Genomic DNA, 25634 nt, shown 5'->3' with positions numbered 1-25634 from the left:
TGGGCTGCGGCCCAGGCGCCTTCAACGGCCATTTTAGGATTCTGATGAAAGCACCTTCGGCTTCTAAGGTACAGGCTGGGAAACAAGGTGGGGGCCCACGTAGCCTGGTGTCTCAGCATGGAGCTTGGTGCCAAGTCCTGTGCTAGAGACACCTGATCTGGAGAGAGGGAAGAGGGCATACTTGGGAGTGGCCACAGCAGGAGGGCATGCTGGCCCCTACAGGCTCAGTCCCCACACCCTGAGTTCCAGGAAAGAAGGCAAAGGGGAAGCGGCCAGCAAGGGCACAGAGGCAGAACTCATGACTATACACTGTCTCCTCAAGCCGGAGGGCGTTACGAGGGCTTTGGCAATTACTACAACCATTTGCTGTGCTGGGTAGGGACAGATCCTGTTTCTCTTTGTTTCAGGGCTCTGAAAGCCAGATAAACTGGCAGAAGCCAATTTCAGCATAAGAGGCTACACAATAGTTAGGGCAGAAGAGAAGAAACCTCACTGTTGGTTAGAGCTGACCAGTTTTTTTCTGAATAATAGCACCTGTGTATTAGCTCTGGGAAAAGTGGGGAGGGAGGGAGCTTCACCATGTGCAGTGAGGGGAGCTGGAAACAGGACCTGGAGCCCCTCTGCCTTTCAGCCTGCTTCACGACTGCCAGGCCCCCCCAGGCAGGTACCAGCACAGCTGCCAGCCTGAGGGACTGAAGTTTCCACAGTTGGCAGAATCTTTGTTTAAATTGGGGAAATAAAAGGGGGAGGAGTTGCAGAGGAATTGAAAACAGCACCTGTCAAAGCTGCCTATCCCCTTCCTTCTCTCACTACTTCTGGTCCCCCAGAGGGGCTGGTCCCAAGGCTATGTGGTTGGTTGGTGACAGAAAAGGGGCAACAAAGAGTGACAAGAGAGGCTATGAAGGTCTGAGCAGCACTGACAGGGCTGGCACAGACCCTGAGCCCTCCTACTGGGACCCCAACCTATGGTGAGGTCTGGAGTAGCAATACAGCCAAGAAAGCTCTGCCCAGACTCCAGCAGGTGCCCATTCTTTGGTCCCAGAAAGCACAGGTGACTTGGAATCAGGAATTCTGGGCTCTAGCTATGTCACTATCCAATTGTGTGACCTTGAGCAAGTCACTTCCCATCTCTAGGCCTCAGCATCCTTAAAGGGTGGGACCCACGGGGCTCCACTGTTCTTCCAGTCCTGCAGCTCCAAGTCTTCAGGCTTTGCTCCTGACAGCCAGAAGAGGCCCCTGTCCTTATGTGTCAGGGATAGTTTGGTCATGGATACTAGAGGTTAAAACTGGGCCGTGTTGCCTGAAGGCATGTAGAGGTGGTGCTGGCGCATCCTGAACACCACACTCACCAAAGGGATCCTGGGAGGGAAGCAACAACACCAGCCTACAGAAGAGCATCATTTTTGGGCAGAGGAGGTGAGACATTCTTTAGAGGCTTAATGTCTCCTGGAATAAAGGGAATCCCAGGCATAGAGATCGCTTAGCAAAAGGCAGGCCCACCCTGCTGATTAGGGCAGAGGGTGAGGCAGTTTGGCCGTTGGAGCCTTCGGCCTGCTCTGCCCTTTCAGTGCACGGGAAAGGGGCCAGCTGTGTCCATTCAGGCCACTCCCTCTGCTTTAGAACCAGAAGGTGGCTGGCATTATTCGAAGTGGTTGAGGGCACAGGTTTTAGAAGACTGTAGTTGAATATGGCTCCTAAGGGAAGGCCCCATCTCCAACGGAAACCCAATCAAAGGAATCTGCTTTGGGATTTCTCCTTCCTTTAAACATGCAACAGGCACTTGAAGGAAAGAGGGAACATCCCAGCTACTGAATCTCAGGAGCCCCACAGGGCCTGACAATGGGAAGAGGAAATACATGTGATTTGGAGGAAGCACTTGGATATAGCTTTGGTTGCTTCAGGGAAAGCTTCGGCCCCTTAAAATTATGTTTTTCCTCCCTTTTCTCCCCTATGGGTCTGTTGGGGTTGGCATCAAAGAAGGCAAGTAGGAAGGAAAGAAAAAGAAGGTGGGCAGCAGGCAGAAAGAGTTAATCAGACCAGTCGTCCTCATCAAATTCAGAGGAGTCATCTTCTGAGTCACTGTACTCAACAGCAATGCGACGAGACAAGATGGTGGCCACGTCATTGCCCATGACATCCCACTTCTCTTGTTCCTGCTGCTCCTCAACCCTGCGCAGATGAAAACCTTGACAGATGGCTGAAAGCAGGTTGCTACGGGCATCGCTTATGGCAGGCAAGGAGGACTTGGGCTTGGTGGTGTCAGAAAGCGGTGGTGGTACAGCAGGCTGGCCATCTGCACCAGTGAAAGGGGGAGGAGGGGGCCCCGGAGGAGGAGGAGGGGGAGGAGGAGGTGCTCCTCTTGTTGGCTGGGACAAGGGAGGTGGTGGGAGAGTTGGGTAGTCAGCTGCCGGTGGTGGAGGAAGAGGTGGAGGGGCAGCAAAATCAGGGTGAGGTGGGAAAGATGGGCGTGAGGGTGGTGGAGGCGTCCCTGGAGACCCAAATCCTATAGGCGGTGGTGGAGGTGGGATGCCTATCATTGGAGGCGGGGGTGGTGGAGGGGCAGGTGGTGGAGCAAACCCGGGTTTAGAGCTTGGTGGAGAGCCTAGAAGAGGAGCTGGTGGTGGATGGCTTGGGCTGACCACACTGGATCTTTTGGGTCCAGCCAAACCGGGCTGACCACACTGGATCTTTTGGGTCCAGCCAAACCAGATCCTCTTTGGTTGTCCACTGGGTAACTGAATTCTGCTGGTGGAGGAGGCAAGTTGTCCTCAGAGAAGGAAGGAGAAGGTGAAGAAGCAGAGTCTGACTGTGATGGTGGTGGATAGCTACTTGCATCCACGTTTTCAACACAGCCAATGCTGCCATTCTGGTACACCAAGGTGGGTGGATACCCAAAAGGCCCCAGCTTTTCTTTGGACTCCACAAATTCTTGCCCCATCTTAATTTTCTCCCACTCTTCCTTACGTGTCTTGATTTTACGTGGGTTTACATTCCCTCGATTTGGATTATCTTTCTTTTCTTTCCTGTGCTTTCTCTTCTCTTTCATGATATCCTTGGTGTCCTGCAGCATCTTCTTCTTCCAAAGATCAAAGAAGTATGAAGGGTCTGTGTAGAATTTGAGTGCCTCTGTTCCATCGTCCCTGTAAGGGGTAAGATTGTTGAGAGGGGGAGGAGTATCACAGGTATTGTATGTTTCTAAGACAGGCACTGGGAGAGAGTTTCTGTCAAAAAGCTTCTGGTCTTGAATGGTGGAGCTTCTGAAGGCTTTTCGGGTGTTGATTCCTTGCAGTGACACTTCTTCTTCCTTGGGATCCAGCTGAGTGACTTTAACTTGTAGTCCGTCGACCCTCTCAGCAAGGGAGCTTACCCGAGAGGCAAAGGTATTTGCCTGAGTAAAGAGCTCTCCAAAATTGTCCTCTGCATATTTACTCAGGCTGCCCAGCTGTCGGATGACATTTGCCAGGGTGATGTTGGTCACGCATTCCAGCTCGCTTCTAACGCTAGGCAACGTCTGACGGCACAGGTGCCTTGGCTACTAACGGCACGGTGGACCTGCTTCAGGCAATGTTCTGAATGATGAAAAACAACCTGGCCTCCCGCAGTCACCGTCAGCGACAGGAAGGGCAGGCTGGCCGCCCAGTCTCTGCACAGAGTGTGCTCCCGCGGACCGCCTCGCGGGCTGCCACACAGCCGGCTATTCCTTTACTTTCTTAATAAAATTGCTTTCACTTTTTCAAAAAAAGAATTTCTTGCTTCCTAGTTTTATAGAAAATGTGACAAGGAAAATATGTTCTTATTGACAAAAAAAAATTTTGTCTAATTCAAAAGTTATTTAAAAGCTAATTCAAATTATGGACTTAAAAAGGTTATTGTATCCATGTAAGTTTCTGTATTGTCTTTAAAGTCCTTGCGCCGTTAAGTTACAGGGCTTTGACTCTTGAGACTAAAAAGGACACATGATTGTGTTATATCTAGTCTAAATTTTCTTGAATAGTTAAAATCATTTGCAAGCTCAAAAATGACTGCTCTAGACTCTTGGGAAGAAGCAGTAGTCGTCACCTTGTACAATAGTTCAGGAGCTAAGATCTTTGCCTTTCACACTGGCAGCCTGGGTTCAATTCCCAGCTTAGGTAATTAGTCCTTTCCCATTCGCTATGTGTGTGACTTTTTGCCATTTATTGGTTCTTTTCCCTTCCATGGACAGCTTCTGATTTCCTGTCTTGAAATTTTCTTTTCTCTGAGCTACCTTTGGAGCAATTCTAGATCTTGTAAAAACCGCTTGCTGTCTCATTGAAGATACTTCATGCACCTGTGGTAAAGTCATACCGTTAGTTAAGGCTTATTGATTTCATGTAGGAGGTAAAAGAATTCAAAAGCCAGAAATATTGGCCATTTCTCTTGACTAAAATCTAGTAATAAAATATTTTAAAATGATTCTCCTTTGGAGAGCTCTGTAGTTCGAAATCAACTTAATTAAGGCTGATATTTGCACTATATGTGCATGGATATTGTTTTAAAGCCCCTGCTCTGCCTCTAAAACCTCCTCAGTGATGGATATCTGTCTAATTCTGCACCTGCTCCTGTCTGTTCCTCCTTCCTCTTGCATCTAATCTTTTGTCACCCTACCAAATCATCTCCATATCTGTGTATTTATATATGATGTGTGTGATGTTTCGCTACCAGAATATATGACAGTGGTCTAATTTATTGGCTTAAGAATGATAAGCACTTAAATAAAATATTTTGTCAGAAAAATAGAGACTTTAATGCCTTTTAAGTCACAATGTCTCTAACAATCTTTGAAAAATAAAGACAGCTTAAAGATTATTGGTAAAGTAAAATAAAAATATCTTCAAAATTTAGATATTTGGTCTAAATTGGGGGGATCGGATACTGTTTGCTAGATGTTTTAAGGTCATAAACTGCTTCTACGACTTTTAGTAATTGTTTGACTTGCCTGTTTTACAGCAATTAGATCCTAGGTAAGGCCTGGGGACATATGAAGTTAGCCAGGCCCCCTGGCTAGGCTGGGAAGTCATGTGTTCTGCAATCTTATACATGGTTAAAATTGCTTACTCGCCAGGTTTTCACCAACAATAAAAGTTGCTAAGAGTTAACATTGTAATATGTACTTGCGACTACTGGAAAAATAGTTTTACATGCAAGGTGTGTAAGGAAAGTAGAATGTGTTTTTGGTAAAAAATTATAAGAAGGCATGAAAACATGGTTTTTGTTAAAGGGAATGTAATTTTGTCTTGTTCAGAGGTTAAGATTGTCCTAACATAGAGGAGTAATGGGACAAAACTGAAAGTTTAAGCAAGTTGTGAAGAATTTGTGAAGGGTGGATCTTATAAACGAAGTTCAGTGGGTATAAGCAAGTTGCCTAAGATTTGAAAGGGATGATTTAGTTTTTTTGTGGGTTGAACATTGAAATGAAAGCACACTGATGCAGGGCCGGAATCTGGGCCCCTGTGTCTGAGTAACAGGGTTTTCTTAGAGAATTGATCTGCTGTTTAATAGAAAGCTGTAAAGGATTATAAAAGGTTTCTGGAAATTTTACCTTATAGTCAAACTAATTAAGATTGGATAGATTTTGTTTATAAGGTTTTATTAAGAATTGGGTTTAACATTAATAGTACACTAATGCAAACAAAGGTGAAATTTAGCTTTCTCTTTTGAACAAGATTTGCATGTAATATTAAAAGATAGTGAAATATTTTTGTTTACCTTTGGAATAAATGACAGAAAAAAGCGAGGGGAGAGGAGACAGATTCAACTGGCCTCATGCATCTTTATTGGGTCCTGTTTGGAAAGCTGTTTCCCCTCTATTAATGAGTACAGATTTTTCCCTTTTATTAATGGTGACCTAGAATTTTATTTTATAATACTAAGTGTTTAAACCTTTGATATTTGACAAACTTTCCACAGTCAGATTTTAAATTAAGCCCCCTTTTTTGATCTGGTTAACACTTTTAGATATTGGGTCCCCTGAAGTCCAATAGGGACATATTCAGCTTGTTCTGTATATTAAAATCATACAGGAAGTATTGTCAAGTACAAAATGGTTTTCAGATCTCTTTGGGCTGTATTTGTATAAATGTGTTATTGGTGTGTGTTCCAAAATTGTATATGATTCTTGCAATTCTGTTATGTCTCAGTATATAAGTAATAATTATAATTGTTATATTAAATTGCTGCATGCCACAGAGATGTTCAGACTTTAATCATGGTTATTCTAAGACTTTTGTCATCCACAATTGTTTTACTTTGATTATTTTCAAACGATTTTATAATCAGCTATAGGACTCTGAGAGCTGCTCTTAAATGCAGCTTTCTGATAACTTCAGAGATTGTGGCATCAGAATAGAGGCAAAACTTCCAAGACTCCCATAGAGAGCTAATGTGTTCATGAATATTGAGTGGAACAGGACTTAATTACATAGACTGAACCAACAGAAGACCAAAATCTTTTTATGGCATTTTGTTTAAAACATTGCTAACTCTTGTTTTTCAGAGTCCAGAAAAACTTTTTCTTTTGAGCTATTTGCAGCTTTTAACAATTGCATAAAGTACACTCCTGTGAGCAAAACTTGAAACACATTTCTTTCCCTCTACTTGCTTTCTCCAGAATTTTAAAACCATTTGTTAGTATACTTAAGTTATTTGCATAAGTTCAATAAGAATCTGTTTTCTTATCTAACAAGACACAACTGGAGATACTGATTACTTTACCAAGGCTTTGGTTGGAATGGCACACTTTCATACTGCTTTAAGGAATCAAAGTTGACTTATAAAGCCCATAAAAGCCCCTTGGAAAAACTGGCCTCATGCATTGTCTGTGCAGTCCCTGTATAGGGTTTTTGACCTGTGGTAAGTAAAGAATGTCATTCTCTGACAGGCCTAGGAGCCCCAAGTTATCTTGGGACCTGAAGTGAGGAATTCACCCAAATCATACAAGTATTGCAGGCACAGATGAATCCATGGCTGGGCTCAAGGCTTTGAAAGTCTAATCCAAGATTCCTTATGGAATAAAGTTCCAGCAAAGCCAATTTTCAAAAGAGCCTATATGACAAATAATTATTCCTGCTGACTTTATGCAAACACTCAGGCCAAGAATAGTAAGACTAAAATTTATTTTGCAAATACATTTGTCCTACTGTGATTTGTCTTTAGTAAAAACAGGGACTGGAGAGAGAAAAAGTATGTTTTGGAAAAAAATGTAGTACACTTATTGTTAGATTCTAGTTTTGTTCACTGTTGTTGAGTTTTTATTATTTTCTACAATTTGGAGTGAATCCTAAATTATTTCCGGGCTATGAGTCCCCAAACTAATGTTTTCCAATTTTTTCTTTTACTTTTCTGACTTGGATTCAATGAAATTGCTAGTACCTTTTTCCTGAAGCCTTGCAAGCTGCAGCTTATTCCTTGTAACATAGGTGAGAAAAAAGTGTCAGATTGCCTCTTCCTTCCTCCTCTATAATTAAGATACTGGAGTCTAACATCTGAATAAATTGTGCCCAACATTAATCTTTGTTTTTCTTCTGTTTCCATAGAAATGCCTCTTATTAAAAATTTGTTTGTCTCCATCAGAGGCAGAGGCCTAGCTCATCTGTAATGCCGCCTCCTGGATGAGACACAGCTATTTAAGCTGATCCAGTCTCAATAACTGGACAGGGCTTATCACTACTTTCATGAGTATTCATAGCTCTCTCTGTAGCCTGTTAAATATATATACTTAGCCAACCTATCATCATATCTGGTTGTGATTGGCAGTGGGGAAACTGCTTTATAATTAAGAATTCAGGAAATGCCTCAGATAGCCCCACAAGACATGCACCAACAAATCAAAGCTATGTCTGGCCACACATTGTCTCTAGACTAATGCTTAGCATCCTGATTCAGGTCAGGACAATTCTAATGGCAAAAGTTGCTTATAACGTTAACCCGGACCGCAGGGATAGGCATATCCCTCTGTTGTGGAGTTTACTGCTGTTGTACCCTCTGTGTGGGAATATAAGGCAGGCTTTCCCAGAGACTTTATGGATGTTGCACCATAATGCTCCAGACAATATCATCTGTAAGTCTGGGTACTCATGAGTATTTCCAAATCCAAATAGATCAGTTCCATTCTGACTTCCAATGTCTATGTCCCCTTTCAGCAGCTTATCCAGAGACCTGCGTGTTTCAGTGGACTGTATAATGTAGTTGATGGAGGAGAGGGGGGATGTGGAGGGTTCAGCCCCATGGCCTAGAGGAGAAGGGAGGCAGCTCCCTGCTGATTCTAGACTCTGCAAGGTATCCCCTCACTTGTACATCCTCACTTCCCCAACTCTGACTTCATAGATCCCTTTTCTTCTCTACAAAAGAACCAGAAAAGACCTGGTCTCTGCTAAGTCATCATTTGTTTCTTTGTTTAGTTACTGCTTCCATTTACCATTGGATTTAGGAGGTTTATAATAATCAGAATAGTAACATGAATACATGTGAATCTATAATATGATCAGGGAAAACACAGACAATGTTGACACAGTCAACAACAGAGCATCAGTGGACTGTAAATATTCATGCAGTGTTGAATGAATTTTAGTAACATAGATACGAAACAGGTTCACTGTGCACTGATTACCAACTTCTCTGAGTCCAGTGGGACAGAACATCCACACACACACAACAAGTTACATGAATCAGGTTTATTACTTACAGACAGGCAGCAAGGGACAATGGAAGCCTAGGAATCATTATGAGCGGGTCCCCTGAGGCTCAGGAAAGCTGCCAGAGAAGGAAGGAGTCTTGTCTGTGTATGCCTCACTTGCCCCACAGCTGAGGGACCCCAGAAAGCAACTCACCCTGGGTTTTGTACCCTGGGGGATACATGACTTGCTTTCCTGGAGAACTGAAGGACATCTTGTTTCTAGGCATGACTGGAACAGAGCCCCGGCTGTTCCAGCCAGTCCCTGCCTATTTCAAGATGTTGCCTTCCCAGAATGTTCTACAGTTATCTTGAGAACTGCAAGTGAGAAAAGAGGGAGAACCGGGTCAGTCCAAGACCACCCAGAGAAGTGTCCTGCAATAGTTATTAAAATTAAACTATAAAGTTGTGTTCTTTGTGGCAGATATAGAATGAAAGAAATATAAGCAATTATATAATTTATATTTAATTGTCACAAGGACAATGTGACAATTCCTCTATAGTAAAGACTCTCTGGATGGAGTTTTCAAAAGATTTTTGATAAATCTTCATATAAATTGATACATGGGGGTTCTGTTCATAATTATGCTATAACAACTAGTCACAGAACCCTATTATTAGGCTGACTATATGTTCAATATATGACTATATATTGACTAATATATAATGTTGTTATTTATAGCAATATAATAACTCTGGGTGGCCTTAGACTGACCCGGTTCTCCCTCTTTTCTCACTTGCAGTTCTCAAGATAACTGTAGAACATTCTGGGAAGGCAACATCTTGAAATAGGCAGGGACTGGCTGGAACACTGGGGCTCTGTTCCAGTCATGCCTAGAAACAAGATGTCCTTCAATTCTCCAGGACAGCAAGTCATGTATCCCCCAGGGTATAAATAACACTGTTATTTATAGCAACTCCATCACGTGTATAGTAGTAGTATGGCAGTCCCCCCTTATCCGCTGGGGATATGTTCCAAGGCCCCCAGTAAATGCTTGAAACCATGGATAGTACTGATTCCTACATATCCTGTGCATGAATGTCCTTTTCCTTCTTCACAATTTCATGGAAAATTCATTCTTACTGTAGATCTTAACAACCTCAGCATACAAGTCTTTTCTTTTATTAAGTCAAGAACTTTCACTTTTTCACTTACAAGAAGTACTTTATGGCTTCTCTTTGGCATATCCAAATTGACACCATCACTACTTTTGCACTTCAGGGCCATTATAAAGTAAAATAAGGGTGACTTGAAAACAAGCACTGTGATTCCACGGGAGTTGATTTGATAACTGACATGGCTACTAAGTGACTAACAGGCAGACAGGGTATACAGCATGGATGCACTGGACACAGGGATGATTCATGTCCCAGTCAGGATGGAGTGGGATGGTATAAGATTTCATCAACGTACTCAGAACAGTGCAAAATTTAAAACTCATGAATTGTTTATTTTTGGAATGTTCTATTTAATATTTTTGGACAGTGATTGGCCATGGGTAACTGAAACCACAGAAAATGAAACCATGGATAAGGGGAGACTACTGTATTGTGTTTGCTTCTGCTATCTTCTAGAGCAGGACTTGGCAAGCTTTGTCTGCAGGGCCAGATAGTAAATATTTTAGGCTTTGTGTGTCATATGGTCTCTGTAGCAACTACTCAGTTCGGCTGTTGTAGCATGAGAGCAGCCATAGACTGTGTGTAAACAAATGAGGGTGGCTGCCTACCTCTGTTCTAGAGCATTCTTCAGAGGCAGCAAAAGGTCTAGGGTCAAAGCAAATCTCAGCAAATGTATTATAACAAGCAACCAAGAGTATTTGAGGACACACCTTTCTGATGGCCTGATTTCACACAAAGAGAAAAAGTTAAATTATATGTTCAGTGGATGGACTGAATGCATTTCAGTGACATGTAATAGTTTTCTTGGGCAGCTGTCTTTGTTCAGGCTGCCGTAACAAAATGCCATAGACTGATGGCTTAAATAACAAACATTTATTTATCACAGTTCTGGAGGCTAGGAAGTTCAAGATCAAGGTGCTGGCAAATCTTTGGCTGGTGAGGGCCCTCTTCCTGGTTTGCAGATGGTCATCTTGTTGTATCCTCACATGGCTGAGAGAGAGAAAGAGATCATCTCTCTCGTGTCTTTTCTTATATGGGCAGTAATCCCATTTATAAAGGCTCTCACCTTATGACATAATTACCTCCAAAAGGACCCACCTTCTAATACCATCACATTGGGGGTTAAGATTTCAACATATGAATTTTGGGGGAACAAACTTTCAGTCTATAACAGCAGTCTTTTGACAGTGCTTGAGCCACAGATAGATCAAAATTATAAGGGGAATTAGTTATATATATATATTTTTAGTACAATTTTAGACCGTATGGGAGCCCATTCTGTGTTCATTTCCTCCTTTTTTCTTAAAAACTGTCTATTTTTTTCATATTACAGAACTTATCCATGTGTAATTTATAATATTCAAGCTACTCAGAAACACAAAAATAGTATAATGAACCCCCTTGTATCCATCATCAATATACAACAGTTATCAATAGTTATGGGCATATGACCAATCTTGTTTTATCTACTACTGCTGGGTTATTTTAAAGAAAATCACTGAAGTAATATCATTTCTTCCTTACTTTCTTTAGTATGTATCCCTGCTTAACTACAATGCCATTATCACACTGAAAATATTAACAATATTAAGAAAATAATTTCTTAATATTATCTGTTCCTACACTGTGTATAAATTTCCTCTCTTAGACCACTTTGTGTTGCTATAACAGAAAACCACAGACTGGATAATTTATAAAGAAAATAAATTTACTTCTTACAGTTCTAGAGGCTGAGAAGTCCAAGGTCTGGCTGGGCGTGGTGGCTCACGCCTGTAATCCCAGCACTTTGGGAGGCCAAGGCGGGTGGATCACCTGAGGTCAGGAGTTCAAGATCAGCCTGGCTGACATGGCGAAACCCCATCTCTACTAAAAATACAGAAATTAGCTGGGCATGGTGGTGGGCACCTATAATCCCAGCTACTCAGGAGGCTGAGGTGAGAGAATCACTGGAACCCAGGAGGCAGAGGTTGCAGCGAGCCAAGATCATGCCATTGCACTCCAGCCTGGGCACCAAAAGGGGAACTCTGTCTCAAAAAAAAAAAAAGAAGAAGAAGTCCAAGGTCAAGGGGCCACATCTGCTGAGAGACTTCTGCTGCATCATAACATGGCAGAAGGCATCACATGGCAAAAGAGCATGTGTGTGTGAGAGAGGAAGGGGACCAAACTCATCCTTTTTATCAGGAACCCACTCCCACAATAACAACATTAATCCATTCATGAAGGCAGAGCTGTCATGACCTAATCACCTCTTAAAAGCCCTACCTCTCAACACTTTTGCATTGGAGATTAAGTTTCTAACATATGAACTTTGGGGGACACATTCAAACCATAGCATTTCCTTAATAGTCTCATAAGTGTCCTTTTAATTTAAATTTGTTTAAATTTAAATAAGAATATTGATGTTGATACTATATACTGTTCTTTTTCAGATTTCCTGTTTTACTTGTACTTATTTGTGTATTTAGTTTTGTACAATTTTATCACATGTATAAGTTTTTATATCCTCCACCACAGTGAAGATACAGAACAGTTCTGTCACCATAACGATCCTCATTGTTGCGATTTTATAACCATAACTATCTTCTCTTCTTACCCCTTTGTCTTAAAACCCCTGGCAACAACTAATCTAGTCTCTATTTCTAAAATTTTATCATTTCAAAAATGTTATATAAATGGAATCATGTGCAGATGGTCTCTGGCCTACAATGTTTTGACTTAAAATTATTTAACTTTTCCATGGTGCAAAAGTGATAAACATGCAGTAGAAACTGTACTTCAAGTATCCATACAACCATTCCGTTTTTTCACATTCAGTTCAGTATTTAATAAATTACATGAAATATTCAATGCTTTATTATAAAATAAGCTTCCTGCTAGATTATGTTGTCCAACTGTGCTAATATAAGTATTCTATGCACATTTAAGGTAGGCTAGGCTAAGCTATGATGTTCAGTAGGTTAGGTGTGTTAAATGCATTTTTGAATTATCGTATTTTCAACTTAGGATGGGTTTATCAGGATGTATGTCGAGTAGCATCTGTAGTATGTAACCTTTTGGGATTGGCTCTTTTCACCTAGCATAATTCCCTGGAGATACACGCAAGTTATCTTAGCACAATTAATCACTGTGCTAAAATTAATCAGTGGGTTCAGGTGTTGTTGAACCTGATCCATAGATTATAAAGCTCCCTGCAGCCTTTCACTTAAATGTTTAGCATCCATTGATGATCATTGCCTAGGTCCATTATTTCATTAGGATTTTCAAAATAGTGATATTTTAATGCTATCCCTCCCTCTTTGCTTATTAGCTGGAATACTTCTATAAAGAACAACTTCACTCATGATTTGGCTCTCTGTTTGTCTGTTATTGGTGTATAAGAATGCTTGTGATTTTTGTACATTGATTTTGTATCCTGAGACTTTGCTGAAGGTGCTTATCAGCTTAAGGAGATTTTGGGCTGAGACAATGGGGTTTTCTAGATATACAATCATGTCATCTGCAAACAGGGACAATTTGACTTCCTCTTTTCCTAATTGAATACCCTTTATTTCCTTCTCCTGCCTAATTGCCCTGGCCAGAACTTCCAACACTATGTTGAATAGGAGTGGTGAGAGAGGGCATCCCTGTCTTGTGCCAGTTTTCAAAGGGAATGCTTCCAGTTTTTGCCCATTCAGTATGATATTGGCTGTAGGTTTGTCATAGATAGCTCTTATTATTTTGAGATACGTCCCATCAATACCTAATTTATTGAGAGTTTTTAGCATGAAGCGTTGTTGAATTTTGTCAAAGGCCTTTTCTGCATCTATTGAGATAATCATGTGGTTTTTGTCTTTGGTTCTGTTTATATGCTGGATTACATTTATTGATTTGCGTATATTGAACCAGCCTTGCATCCCAGGGATGAAGCCCACTTGATCATGGTGGATAAGCTTTTTGATGTGCTGCTGGATTCGGTTTGCCAGTATTTTATTGAGGATTTTTGCATCAATGTTCGTCAAGGATATTGGTCTAAAATTCTCTTTTTTGGTTGTGTCTCTGCCCGGCTTTGGTATCAGGATGACACTGGCCTCATAAAATGAGTTAGGGAGGATTCCCTCTTTTTCTATTGATTGGAATAGTTTCAGAAGGAATGGTACCAGTTCCTCCTTGTACCTCTGGTAGAATTCGGCTGTGAATCCATCAGGTCCTGGACTCTTTTTGGTTGGTAAGCTATTGATTATTGCCACAATTTCAGAGCCTGTTATTGGTCTATTCAGAGATTCAACTTCTTCCTGGTTTAGTCTTGGGAGGGTGTATGTGTCAAGGAATTTATCCATTTCTTCTAGATTTTCTAGTTTATTTGCCTAGAGGTGTTTGTAGTATTCTCTGATGGTAGCTTGTATTTCTGTGGGATCGGTGGTGATATCCCCTTTATCATTTTTTATTGCGTCTATTTGATTCATCTCTCTTTTCTTCTTTATTAGTCTTGCTAGCGGTCTATCAATTTTGTTGATCCTTTCAAAAAACCAGCTCCTGGATTCATTAATTTTTTGAAGGGTTTTTTGTGTCTCTATTTCCTTCAGTTCTGCTCTGATTTTAGTTATTTCTTGCCTTCTGCTAGCTTTTGAATGTGTTTGCTCTTGCTTTTCTAGTTCTTTTAATTGTGATGTTAGGGTGTCAGTTTTGGATCTTTCCTGCTTTCTCTTGTGGGCATTTAGTGCTATAAATTTCCCTCTACACACTGCTTTGAATGTGTCCCAGAGATTCTGGTATGCTGTGTCTTTGTTCTCGTTGGTTTCAAAGAACATCCTTATTTCTGCCTTCATTTTGTTATGTACCCAGTAGTCATTCAGGAGCAGGTTGTTCAGTTTCCGTGTAGTTGAGCGGTTTTGAGTGAGTTTCTTAATCCTGAGTTCTAGTTTGATTGCACTGTGGTCTGAGAGACAGTTTGTTATAATTTCTGATCTTTTACATTTGCTGAGGAGTGCTTTACTTCCAACTATGTGGTCAATTTTGGAATAGGTGTGATGTGGTGCTGAAAAACATGTATATTCTGTTGATTTGGGGTGGAGAGTTCTGTAGATGTCTATTAGGTCCGCTTGGTGCAGAGCTGAGTTCAATTCCTGGGTATCCTTGTTGACTTTCTGTCTTGTTGATCTGTCTAATGATGACAGTGGGGTGTTAAAGTCTCCCATTATTATTGTGTGGGAGTCTAAGTCTCTTTGTAGGTCACTCAGGACTTGCTTTATGAATCTGGGTGCTCCTGTATTGGGTGCATATATATTTAGGATAGTTAGCTCTTCTTGTTGAATTGATCCCTTTACCATTATGTAATGGCCTTCTTTGTCTCTTTTGATCTTTGTTGGTTTAAAGTCTGTTTTATCAGAGACTAGGATTGCAACCCCTGCCTTTTTTTGTTTTCCATTTGCTTGGTAGGTCTTCCTCCATCCTTTTATTTTGAGCCTATGTGTGTCTCTGCACGTGAGATGGGTTTCCTGAATACAGCACACTGATGGGTCTTGACTCTTTATCCAATTTGCCAGTCTGTGTCTTTTAATTTGAGCATTTAGTCCATTTACATTTGAAGTTAATATTGTTATGTGTGAATTTGATCCTGTCATTATGATGTTAGCTGGTTATTTTGCTCGTTAGTTGATGCAGTTTCTTCCTAGCCCCAATGGTCTTTACAATTTGGCATGATTTTGCAGCAGCTGGTACCAGTTTTTCCTTTCCATGTTTAGTGCTTCCTTCAGGAGCTCTTTTAGGGCAGGCCTGGTGGTGACAAAATCTCTCAGCATTTGCTTGTCTGTAAAGTATTTTATTTCTCCTTCACTTATGAAGCTTAGTTTGGCTGGATATGAAATTCTGGGTTGAAAATTCTTTTCTTTAAGAATGTTGAATATTGGCCCCCACTGTCTTCTGGCTTGTAGAGTTTCTGCCGAGAGATCTGCTGTTAGTCTGATGGGCTTCCCTTTGTGGGTAACTCGACCTTTCTCTCTGGCTGCCCTTAACATTTTTTCCTTCATTTCAACTTTGGTGAATCTGACAATTATGTGTCTTGGAGTTGCTCTTCTCGAGGAGTATCTTTGTGGTGTTCTCTGTATTTCCTGAATCTGAATGTTGGCCTGCCTTGCTAGATTGGGGAAGTTCTCCTGGATAATATCCTGCAGAGTGTTTTCCAACTTGGTTCCATTCTCCCTGTCACTTTCAGGTACACCAATCAGATGTAGATTTGGTCTTTTCACATAGTCCCATATTTCTTGGAGGCTTTGTTCATTTCTTTTTATTCTTTTTTCTCTAAACTTCCCTTCTCACTTCATTTCATTCATTTCATCTTCCATCACTGATACCCTTTCTTCCAGTTGATCGCATCGGCTCCTGAGGCTTCTGCATTCTTCACGTAGTTCTCGAGCCTTGGCTTTCAGCTCCATCAGCTCCTTTAAGCACTTCTCTGTATTGGTTATTCTAGTTATACATTCGTCTAGATTTTTTTCAAAGTTTTCAACTTCTTTGCCTTTGGTTTGAATTTCCTCCTGTAGCTCGGAGTAGTTTGATCATCTGAAGCCTTCTTCTCTCAACTCGTCAAAGTCATTCTCCGTCCAGCTTTGTTCCGTTGCTGGTGAGGAACTGCGTTCCTTTGGAAGAGGAGAGGTGCTCTGCTTTTTAGAGTTTCCAGTTTTTCTGCTCTGTTTTTTCCCCATCTTTGTGGTTTTATCTACTTTTGGTCTTTGATGATGGTGATGTACAGATGGGTTTTTGTTGTGGATGTCCTTTCTGTTTGTTAGTTTTCCTTCTAACAGAGAGGACCCTCAGCTGCAGGTCTGTTGGAGTTTGCTAGAGGTCCACTCCAGACCCTGTTTGCCTGGGTACCAGCAGCAGTGTCTGCAGAACAGCGGATTTTCATGAACCGTGAATGCTGCTGTCTGATCGTTCCTCTGGAAGTTTTGTCTCAGAGGAGTACCGGGCCGTGTGAGGTGTCAGTCTGCCCCTACTGGGGGGTGCCTCCCAGTTAGGCTGCTCGGGGGTCAGGGATCAGGGATCAGGGACCCACTTGAGGAGGCAGTCTGCCCGTTCTCAGATCTCCAGCTGCGTGCTGGAAGAACCACTGCTCTCTTCAAAGCTGTCAGACAGGGACATTTAAGTCTGCAGAGGTTACTGCTGTCTTTTTGTTTGTCTGTGCCCTGTCCCCAGAGGTGGAGCCTACAGAGGCAGGCAGGCCTCCTTGAGCTGTGGTGGGCTCCACCCAGTTCGAGCTTCCCGGCTGCTTTGTTTACCTAAGCAAGCCTGGGCAATGGCGGGCATCCCTCCCCCAGCCTCACTGCTGCCTTGCAGTTTGATCTCAGACTGCTGTGCTAGCAATCAGCGAGACTCTGTGGGCGTAGGACCCTCCGAGCCAGGTGCGGGATATAATCTCCTGGTGCGCCGTTTTTTAAGCCCGTCAGAAAAGTGCAGTATTAGGGTGGGAGTGACCCGATTTTCCAGGTGCCGTCTGTCACCTCTTTCTTTGACTAGGAAAGGGAACTCCCTGACCCCTTGTGCTTCCCGAGTGAGGCAATGCCTCGCCCTGCTTCGGCTCACGCATGGTGTGCTGCACCCACTGTCCTGCGCCCACTGTCTGGCACTCCCTAGTGAGATGAACCCGGTACCTCAGACGGAAATGCAGAAATCACCTGTCTTCTGTGTCGCTCACGCTGGGAGCTGTAGACCGGAGCTGTTCCTATTCAGCCATCTTGGCTCCCCAGCCCCTTGTTTTTTTTTTTTTAATATGTTTATTTTAAGTACTACTGACAGATTTTATTATCTGAAACATGACATCTATTTTATGCTCACTTTATGAAATGAAATGGAAGTTACTCCCTATTATGTAGCAAATGATCATTAAACTCTTCTCAGTGACAACAGTCCACAGATTTCTAGTTGAACATTATATATATTCTATAACTCATGTTCTATTCCATTTTTCTCATTTTCCTTGATGTTTCCTACATATGAAATTCCTCTCTGCATCTTGGCTGTTGATTATTTAAGGCTGTTTCTCTCCAGATACAGGTTTCACTAGTTCTATTAAATTTAGTGTTTAATTACTCTAGCATTGAATATCTTTCCCTTTCTTCACCTTCCATCCCTCAGAATTTCAAAACTAATAACTTTTCCCCTTTATTTTAGTTTTTAATTTAAATTTTTGGGAGAGATAATATATTTACAAGGTTTGAAATTCAAAAATATGAAAGAGTACACAGTGAAAAATCTCACTCCCATCTCTTTCCTCCCATATCCCTCCCCAGGGACTACCAATATTAATGGTTTCCTTCCAGAAATATTTATATGCAAATTATATATTTTCAAATTGTATGACAGATGATGATTTCCCTCCTAGAGCTTTTCTAAAATCCTTAAGAATAAAAGTGATAGCAATATTTTATTCTTAATTTTTTAGTGGAAAAACGGATAAACCAGTTCAAGTACTAAAATTTTTGGTTTTGTGGAGATAGGTAAACCAGGGTGTTTTGTTTCAGTGGGATTGTTTTCAGTGTGTTGAAAAGTGTTCAAAGAAACAGATTGTTAGTGGGAAGGGAAAACATGGCTTGAAAACAAAAAGAATTCAGGCTTTATTCATTAATCATTCCAGCAATGTGGACAACTATTATTTAAAAAGCATAAAAGTGGGTAACATAGATAGTGTCTGCTCTTAAAATTCAGAGAAAATCATGTCTCCCTAGAAATGTAGTTAGATCATGAGATTAATTTTCAGAGCATAGGACTCTTAACTGATCTGTGAATCACATATACATTTTGAATCGTCACAAGGCAGAAAAAGCAAGCTTAATGAGGGAAGAATATGTGAATAATGATTGGATTTAGGAATACACTGGAGTTTAGAGTAAATATTACTTACTAATGGAATGCAAACTCACATATACTATCTATTTTTTCAGACCAATGACTGTATGTGTGGCCTATGAAGTTGGTGGGCTCAAGAGTGTTAAAGATAACATTTTCAGCACAGGCATGAACTTTTTACTTTGAAGAGTAGGAGCTGTAACTAAATATTTTTGGCTCCATTAAAGGGTTTGTGTTTGTGTGCGTGTGTTTTTGTGTGTGTGTATATGTGTGTGTGTGTGCATGTATGTGTGTTTGTGTGTGTATGCTAAATGAAGTACAAAGTTCAAAAAAGTTCCTCATCTGTGCCTATGAATTGACATGCTTAAGAATAAATGAAAGAAGATTTATGGATATAAGAGTATAGCATAAGAGTGAAAGTATAGTGGAGTTTTGGGGACAAGGTTCTGGATGCCAGTATTTTAGCCTGGGCTACAAGAGGAAAACAAATGGGATTTTATGATCAGATCATGCTCAGTATCTTCAAACTTGGTAGAATAGAATAATGGTGTAATTCAGGGGTCTCCAACCTCCAGATCACAGACTTGTACCAGTGGAAGATAGTCCGTGGCCTGTGAGGAACCAGGTGGCACAACAGGAGGTGAGCAGTGGGGCCGGAAAGTGAAGCTTCATTTGTATTTACAGCTGCTCCCTATCACTCACATTACCACCTGAGCTCCCCCTCCTGTCAGATCAGTGGGGGTATTAGATTCTCATAGGAGTGCAAACTCTATTGTGAACTGAGAATGCGAGGGATCTAGGTTGTGCACTCCTTATGAGAATCTAATGCCTGATGATCTGTCACTGTCTCCCATCACCCCCAGATGGAACCATCTAGTTTCAGGAAAACAAGCTCAGGGCTCCCACTGCATTATGGTGAATTGTATAATTATTTCATTATATATGACAGTGTAATAATAATAGAATAGAAATAAAGTGCACAGTGAATCTAATGCACTGGAATCATCCCGAAACCATCCCCCCTCCCTGGTCCATGGAAAAATTGTCTTCCACAAAACTAGTCCCTGGTGCCAAAAAGGTTGGGGACTGCTGGTGCAATTTATGCATTTTATAAATATTGAAAACCTGCTATAGTTCATCTTCTGTAAAAATAATTGAAATATTAGTGATTTCCTCTTCTTGGTAAGTTGATTTATTTATTACTTAGGGTAAAACTGAGCTGCTATAAGAACTAACTGGGTACTAGATAGCCTATGTAAATGGAGACAGGCTGGCTTGGTTTAAATCCAGTCTACTTGACACAGGACCCATGTCATCTTGGGCAAAGTATTTACCCATTCTGAGCTTCAGCTGTTTCTTCTGAAAGCATGTATAATAATATCTACCTCAGAGGGTTGCTATGAAAGTTAAATGAGTTTAAATATATGTATTATGTATTAATACTTTTATATTACTTAGAAAAGTACCTGGCATGTTGTAAGTGCTGTTTAAGTGTACAGCATATGATAAGAATCATCATTATCATCATCATCATGTGATTTCTCTGTGTTCAGTCTGGATAAGTTGCATACGGCTTCTCTATACTAAGCTAACTGTTCTATGTTTCAATTTCACCTTCTTTTTCTCCTTTTAGGAGGGAAGTGTGGGATTGAAATTCTTTAATAGTAAATTTCTGTTAAAAGCTTTATTTCACAATAAGAGAGTAGGTGAATTCAAGAGGGACAATTCATTGTTTCCATTTTTAATGAAAACTGTGGCAAGATGATGAACAGATAGACATGTAAGGAAAACCAAAATAGACCTTTGAGTCATTTGCTTTCATCAACAGTAACATATTGAATAATGAAAAAGATTATGAATATAAGTACATTGGAAAAACAATTCACATGAGCCCATATCTAATTAGTTCACAGAAGCCATCCCTTAAATATGATTCATTTGGAAAGGATTTGAAACATAATTAAAACTTATAAGTCCCAATAGAAGCAATGCAAGAAAAACCTTGAGATTATTAATTATAGTCAAATTTTACTTACAGCTTCTTATACTATGTTAATTCTCATACAGGTGAGAAATTTTGTGAACCTAATCAATGTAGAAAAGTCCTCAGTGACAAATTTGGATGAAGAATGTGTCCATTCTTCATCCAAAATTTCTCACTGGGAGGATAGCCTATGTAGGCAATGAATGTGAAAAAGTCTTCCCTCAGAAGTCACACATCTTCACACATCAGACTTTTCATTCTGGGGAAAAGCCCAACGAATGCAGAGAAAATGAGAACGCTTTCACCCGGTAGTCAATATTCAGTTTGCAACAGAGAATTCACACCGAAGAGAAACCCTATATATGCACTGAATGTGGGCAGGCCTTCATCCAGAAGACACACTTGATTGCACATCAGAGAATATATAGTGGAGAGAAGCCTTTTGAATGCTGTTACTGTGGGAAAGCCTTTCATTCCAAATCCCAAGTGAATGAGCATGGGAAAACCCACACAGGAGAAAAACCCTATACAGGCACAAAATGTGTGAAGGTCTTCTCCAAAAGATCCAATCTCCTTGCACACCAGAAGACTCATACTGTAGAGAGCTTATGTCTGTACTGAATGTGGAAAGGCCTTTACTTACAAATTGGTCTTGATTACACATCAAAGATGAGAAACTTTATGAATGTGGCAACTGTGGGAAAACCTTTACTCAGAAGTCTCACCTCAACATACATCTGAATTTTCACACTGGAGAGAAACCCAGTGTATGTACCTGAACATGAAAAAGCCTTCAACCATAAGTCAAACTTAATCACACATTAAAAAGTTCATGTTAGGGAAAAACTCAATGAATGCAGTGATTGTGGGAATTCTTTCAAGTCACAACTCCATGAGAATCAACAAAGTCATGCAGGAGAGAGACCCTATGCATGCACTATTGTGTATATGTACCACCTTTTCACTTTCCATGGTGTATATGTACCACCTTTTCTTTATCCAGTCTACCATTGATGGGAATTTAGGTTGATTCCATGTCTTTGCTATTGTGAATAGTGCTGCAATGAACATTCACGTGCATGTATCTTTATGGTAGAATTATTTATATTCCTTTGGGTATGTACCCAGTAATGGGATTGCTGGGTCGAATGGGAGTTCCTCTTTTTGCTCTTTGAGGAATCACCATGCTGTTTTCCACAACGATTGAACTAATTTACACTCCCACCAACAGTGTTTAAGCAAGCATTCCCTTTTCTCTGCAACTTCACCAGCATCTGTTATTTTTGACTTTTCAATAATAGTCATTCTGACTGATGTGAGATAGTATCTCGTCGTGGTTTTGATTTGCGTTTCTCTAATGATCAGAGATACTGAGCTTTTTCCATATGCTTGTTGGCTGCATGTATGTCTTCTTTTGAAAAGTGTCTGTTCATGTCCTTTGCCTACTTTTTAATGGGGTTGTTTGTTTTTCTACTGTAAATTTCTTTAAATTCCTTATAGAAACTGAAGATTAGACCTTTGTCAGATGCATGGCTTGCAAATATTTTCTCCCATTCTGTAGGTTGTCTGTTTACTCTGTTGATAGTTTATTTTGCTGTGCAGAAGCTCTTTAGTTAAATTTGATCCCATTTGTCAATTTTTGCTTTTGTTGCAATTGTTTCTGGTGTCTTTATCACGAAATCTTTGCCCATGCCTATGTCCTGAATGGTATTGCCTAGGTTTTCTTCTGGGGTTTTTATAGTTTAGGGTTTACATTTAAGTCTTTAATCCATCTTGAGTTAATTTTTTTATATGATGTAAGGAAGGGGTCCAGTTTCAATCTTCCGCATATGGCTAGCCAGTTATTTCTTGTATTCTGCTAGTTTGGGGATTGATTTGTTATTGCTTCTCTAATTCTTTCAGTTGTAATGATAGATTGTTAATTTAAGATCTTTCTAACTTTTTGATGTGGGCATTTAGTGCTATGAATTTCCCTCTTAACATTGCCTTAGCTGTGTCCCAGAGATTCTGGTATGTTGTATCTTTGTTCTAATTAGTTTCAAAGAACTTCCTGATTTCTGCCTTAATTTCATTATTTACCCAAAAGTCATTCAGGAGCATGTTGTTTAATTTCCATTTAGTTGCATGGTTTTGAGTGATTTTCTTAGTTTTGATTCTATTTTTATTTCACTGTGGTCTGAGAGTGTGTTTGGTATTATTTTGGTTCTTTTGCATTTGTTGAGAATTGTTTTATGTCTAATTATGTGGTCAGTTATAGAGTATGTGCCACGTGGTGATGAGAAGAATGTGTATGCTGTTGTTCTGGGGTGGAGAGTTCTGTAGAGGTCTATCAGATCCATTTGGTCCAATGTTGAGGGTCTCTGCTCCTTCATTAGTCCAAGGTTAGCAAGGGCAGTTCCACTGCAGAGGCAGTGGCAGAGAAGCTTTCAGTTGCGCCTGGAGGCTCTGTCCAGGGAGTTGCACAGCTGCTACTGGCTCGATAGCTCTGGCAGGAAGTGGCTGGAAGCCCAGGCCTAGAGGATCTGCCTGGTGAGGAGATACGGGAACGGGCACCCTCATAACAATCTGGCCACTTTTTCATAGGGCTGCTGCAGTTTTCCGGGGGCCCACTCCAGTGCCTTGTCGCCTCGGATTTTCCAGTATCTGGAAGTATCATCAGTGAAGGCTGCAAAACAGCAAAGATGGTGGCCTGCCCCTCTGTCTGGGAGGTCTGTCTCAGGGAGGTACCAACCTGCTGCCAGCCCGAATGCACCTGTAGGAGGTGGCTGGAGACCCTGATTGGCAGATCCCACTCAGTGAGGAGGAACAGGATTTGGGACCCACTTAAAAAAACAAGCTGGCCACGTTTTTGTAGAGCAGCTGTGCTGTGCTAGGGGTCCACTTCAGCACCTGGTTGCCTCAGACACCCCAAAACCCAAAGGCTGGAACAGCTAAGTCACCCAAACAGCAAACATGGTGGCCAATCCCTCCTTCTGGGAGCTCCATCCCAGGGAGTTTTCAAATTTCTGTCCACTGGAGAACACCGGGCAGGTGGGGGTGGGGGGAAGTGGGAGGGGGGCAGGGTGACTGGAGGCCCCGGTTGGGAGATCCTGCCCAATGAGGAAAAATGGGATTGTGGACCAGCTTTAAAAAGCAGTCTGGCCACATTTTCATAGAGCAGCTGTGCTGTTCTGGGGGATCTCTTCCACCCCAGTCAGCTTGGAGCCTCCAAAGTTGGAAGGCTGGAATGGCTAAGGTACCTGAAAAGCAAAGATGGTAGCCTGCCCCTCCCCCTAGGAGCTCTGTCCCCTACTGCTACTGGTGGCTGGCTGGAATTCTAAGCCAGTGGGTCTTATTCTATGAGGTGCCCTGAGGTGGGGCCTGTGAACTGTCACTGCTCAAACCCCTGGATTCAGCCTCTTTCCTAGGGGTATTTATGGGGGTCTAACCTCCTGCTTTTGCCAGGAAGCCCAGAAAGCCCAAGTATCTATGGCTTCCAGGTCTCTGCATGTGCCTGAGTGGCTGCTCTGCTGAGACTCCAAATAGCTCTGTGTGTCAGAGTGAAGGCCCTGGTGGAGTGGGTTCACAAGGGGATCTCCTGACCAGAAGGTTGCACATTCACTCATGGCTTACCTGGGCAGGGGAGGTTGCCCTAGCTCTGTGTCGCTCCTGGGTGGGCTTGCTTTTCTCCATTCTCCGTGGGTCAAGTTGTTTCCTTGATTAGTCCCAATGCATGTACCTGGATGTTTCAGTTGAAGGTGCCGTATTTACTCATCCCTTCCGTTCCTCTCAGTGGGAGCCATGCACACTAGCTCCTTCTAGTTGGCCACCTTGTCAAAGGAAATTTTTAAGTGGGAAGCAGTATGCTATAGGTCAGAAACTTGGATCTACATAAATAAATAAAGTGTCAGAGCACACATGGACATAAATATGGGAACAATAGACACTGTGGACCACTAGAGGGTGGAGGGGAGACGGTTAAAAAGGTAACTTTTGGGTACTATGCTCACTACCTGGGTGATGGGATTCATACTCTAAACCTCAGCATCATGCAATATTCCCATGTAACGAATCTGCACATGTACCCCTGTATCTAAAATAAAAGTTGAAAAATTTTAACAAGAAATGAAATAAATGAAGGTAAAATGCGATATTATTTTCCATATTTGTAATTGATCTAAAATATGATTGGCCATTAAGCAATAAAGTAACAGTGTATTGAACATTTATAGCATCTGTAAATGTGAAATGTACTGTCATAAGGTCCTTATACTACATGTGAAGCATTACAGTATTATTTGAATATGGACCCAGATTATATTAAAACATATATATTAGGAAACATTTCAAGGTTTACTGTGATACAATGAAAGTAAGTACAGATCACGGTGGAAGACTTCCAGCCAAGTGGTAAGATACTGCCTTACTGCAGTCACAGCACAGATACAGCAGAAAGGAGCAAGTATTTTGATCTATTTCATCATTGGCTGTTATACATTAGCATTCTTTTTAGGGCAAGTAGAACGGTGTAAGCTGACTTGTGTATAGCTGATTGGTTTCATTTCTTTGAATCACACTAACAAGGATGTCCAAAAGCTTACATTTTGTATTTTGTTGATGATTAGAGTCCGTGTTGTGGGGAAATAAAGATGACTTACATTTTGGTTAAGTGATTATGGGTGGTTGGTCTTGGGGAATATTTATACTGTAGCCTCCATTTTAATTTTATAAAACATATATTTTAAACCCTAGGACAACCACTTTAAAAGTCTTTAAAGCCAAGCTTAGTGGCTCACACCTGTAATCCCAGCACTTTGGGAGGCCAAGCCAGATGGATCACCTGAGGTCAGGAGTTCAAGACCAGCCTGGCCAACATGGTGAAACCCCGTCTCCATTAAAAATACAAAAAAATTAGCCAGGCGTGGTGGCGGGCACATGTAATCCCAGCTACTTGGGAGGCTGAGGCAGGAGAATCGCTTGAACCTGGGAGGCAAAGGTTGCAGTGAGCCAAGATCACACCATTGCACTCCAGCCTAGGCAACA

General features: G+C 41.3%; 1 protein-coding gene across 1 annotated transcript; it reads right to left on the bottom strand.

Annotated features, from left to right (window-relative positions):
* Positions 1 to 219: 219 nt before the first annotated feature.
* Positions 220 to 23268, bottom strand: LOC473870 (actin-binding protein WASF2-like). The gene is made up of 4 exons (XM_054676479.2): positions 23154 to 23268; positions 21338 to 21387; positions 2710 to 3532; positions 220 to 2671 (listed from the first exon to the last, which is right to left on the bottom strand). Exons 1-4 carry the CDS (start codon positions 23266 to 23268, stop codon positions 2028 to 2030), a joined length of 1632 nt encoding a protein of 543 aa, XP_054532454.1. The 3' UTR covers positions 220 to 2027.
* Positions 23269 to 25634: the final 2366 nt, after the last annotated feature.

Source organism: Pan troglodytes, chromosome X, assembly GCF_028858775.2.
Source record: "Pan troglodytes isolate AG18354 chromosome X, NHGRI_mPanTro3-v2.0_pri, whole genome shotgun sequence".
NCBI classification, from domain to species: domain Eukaryota; kingdom Metazoa; phylum Chordata; class Mammalia; order Primates; family Hominidae; genus Pan; species Pan troglodytes.
The sequence above is the reverse complement of the archived record's forward strand: the minus strand, read 5'-3'. Positions and strand labels throughout refer to the sequence as shown.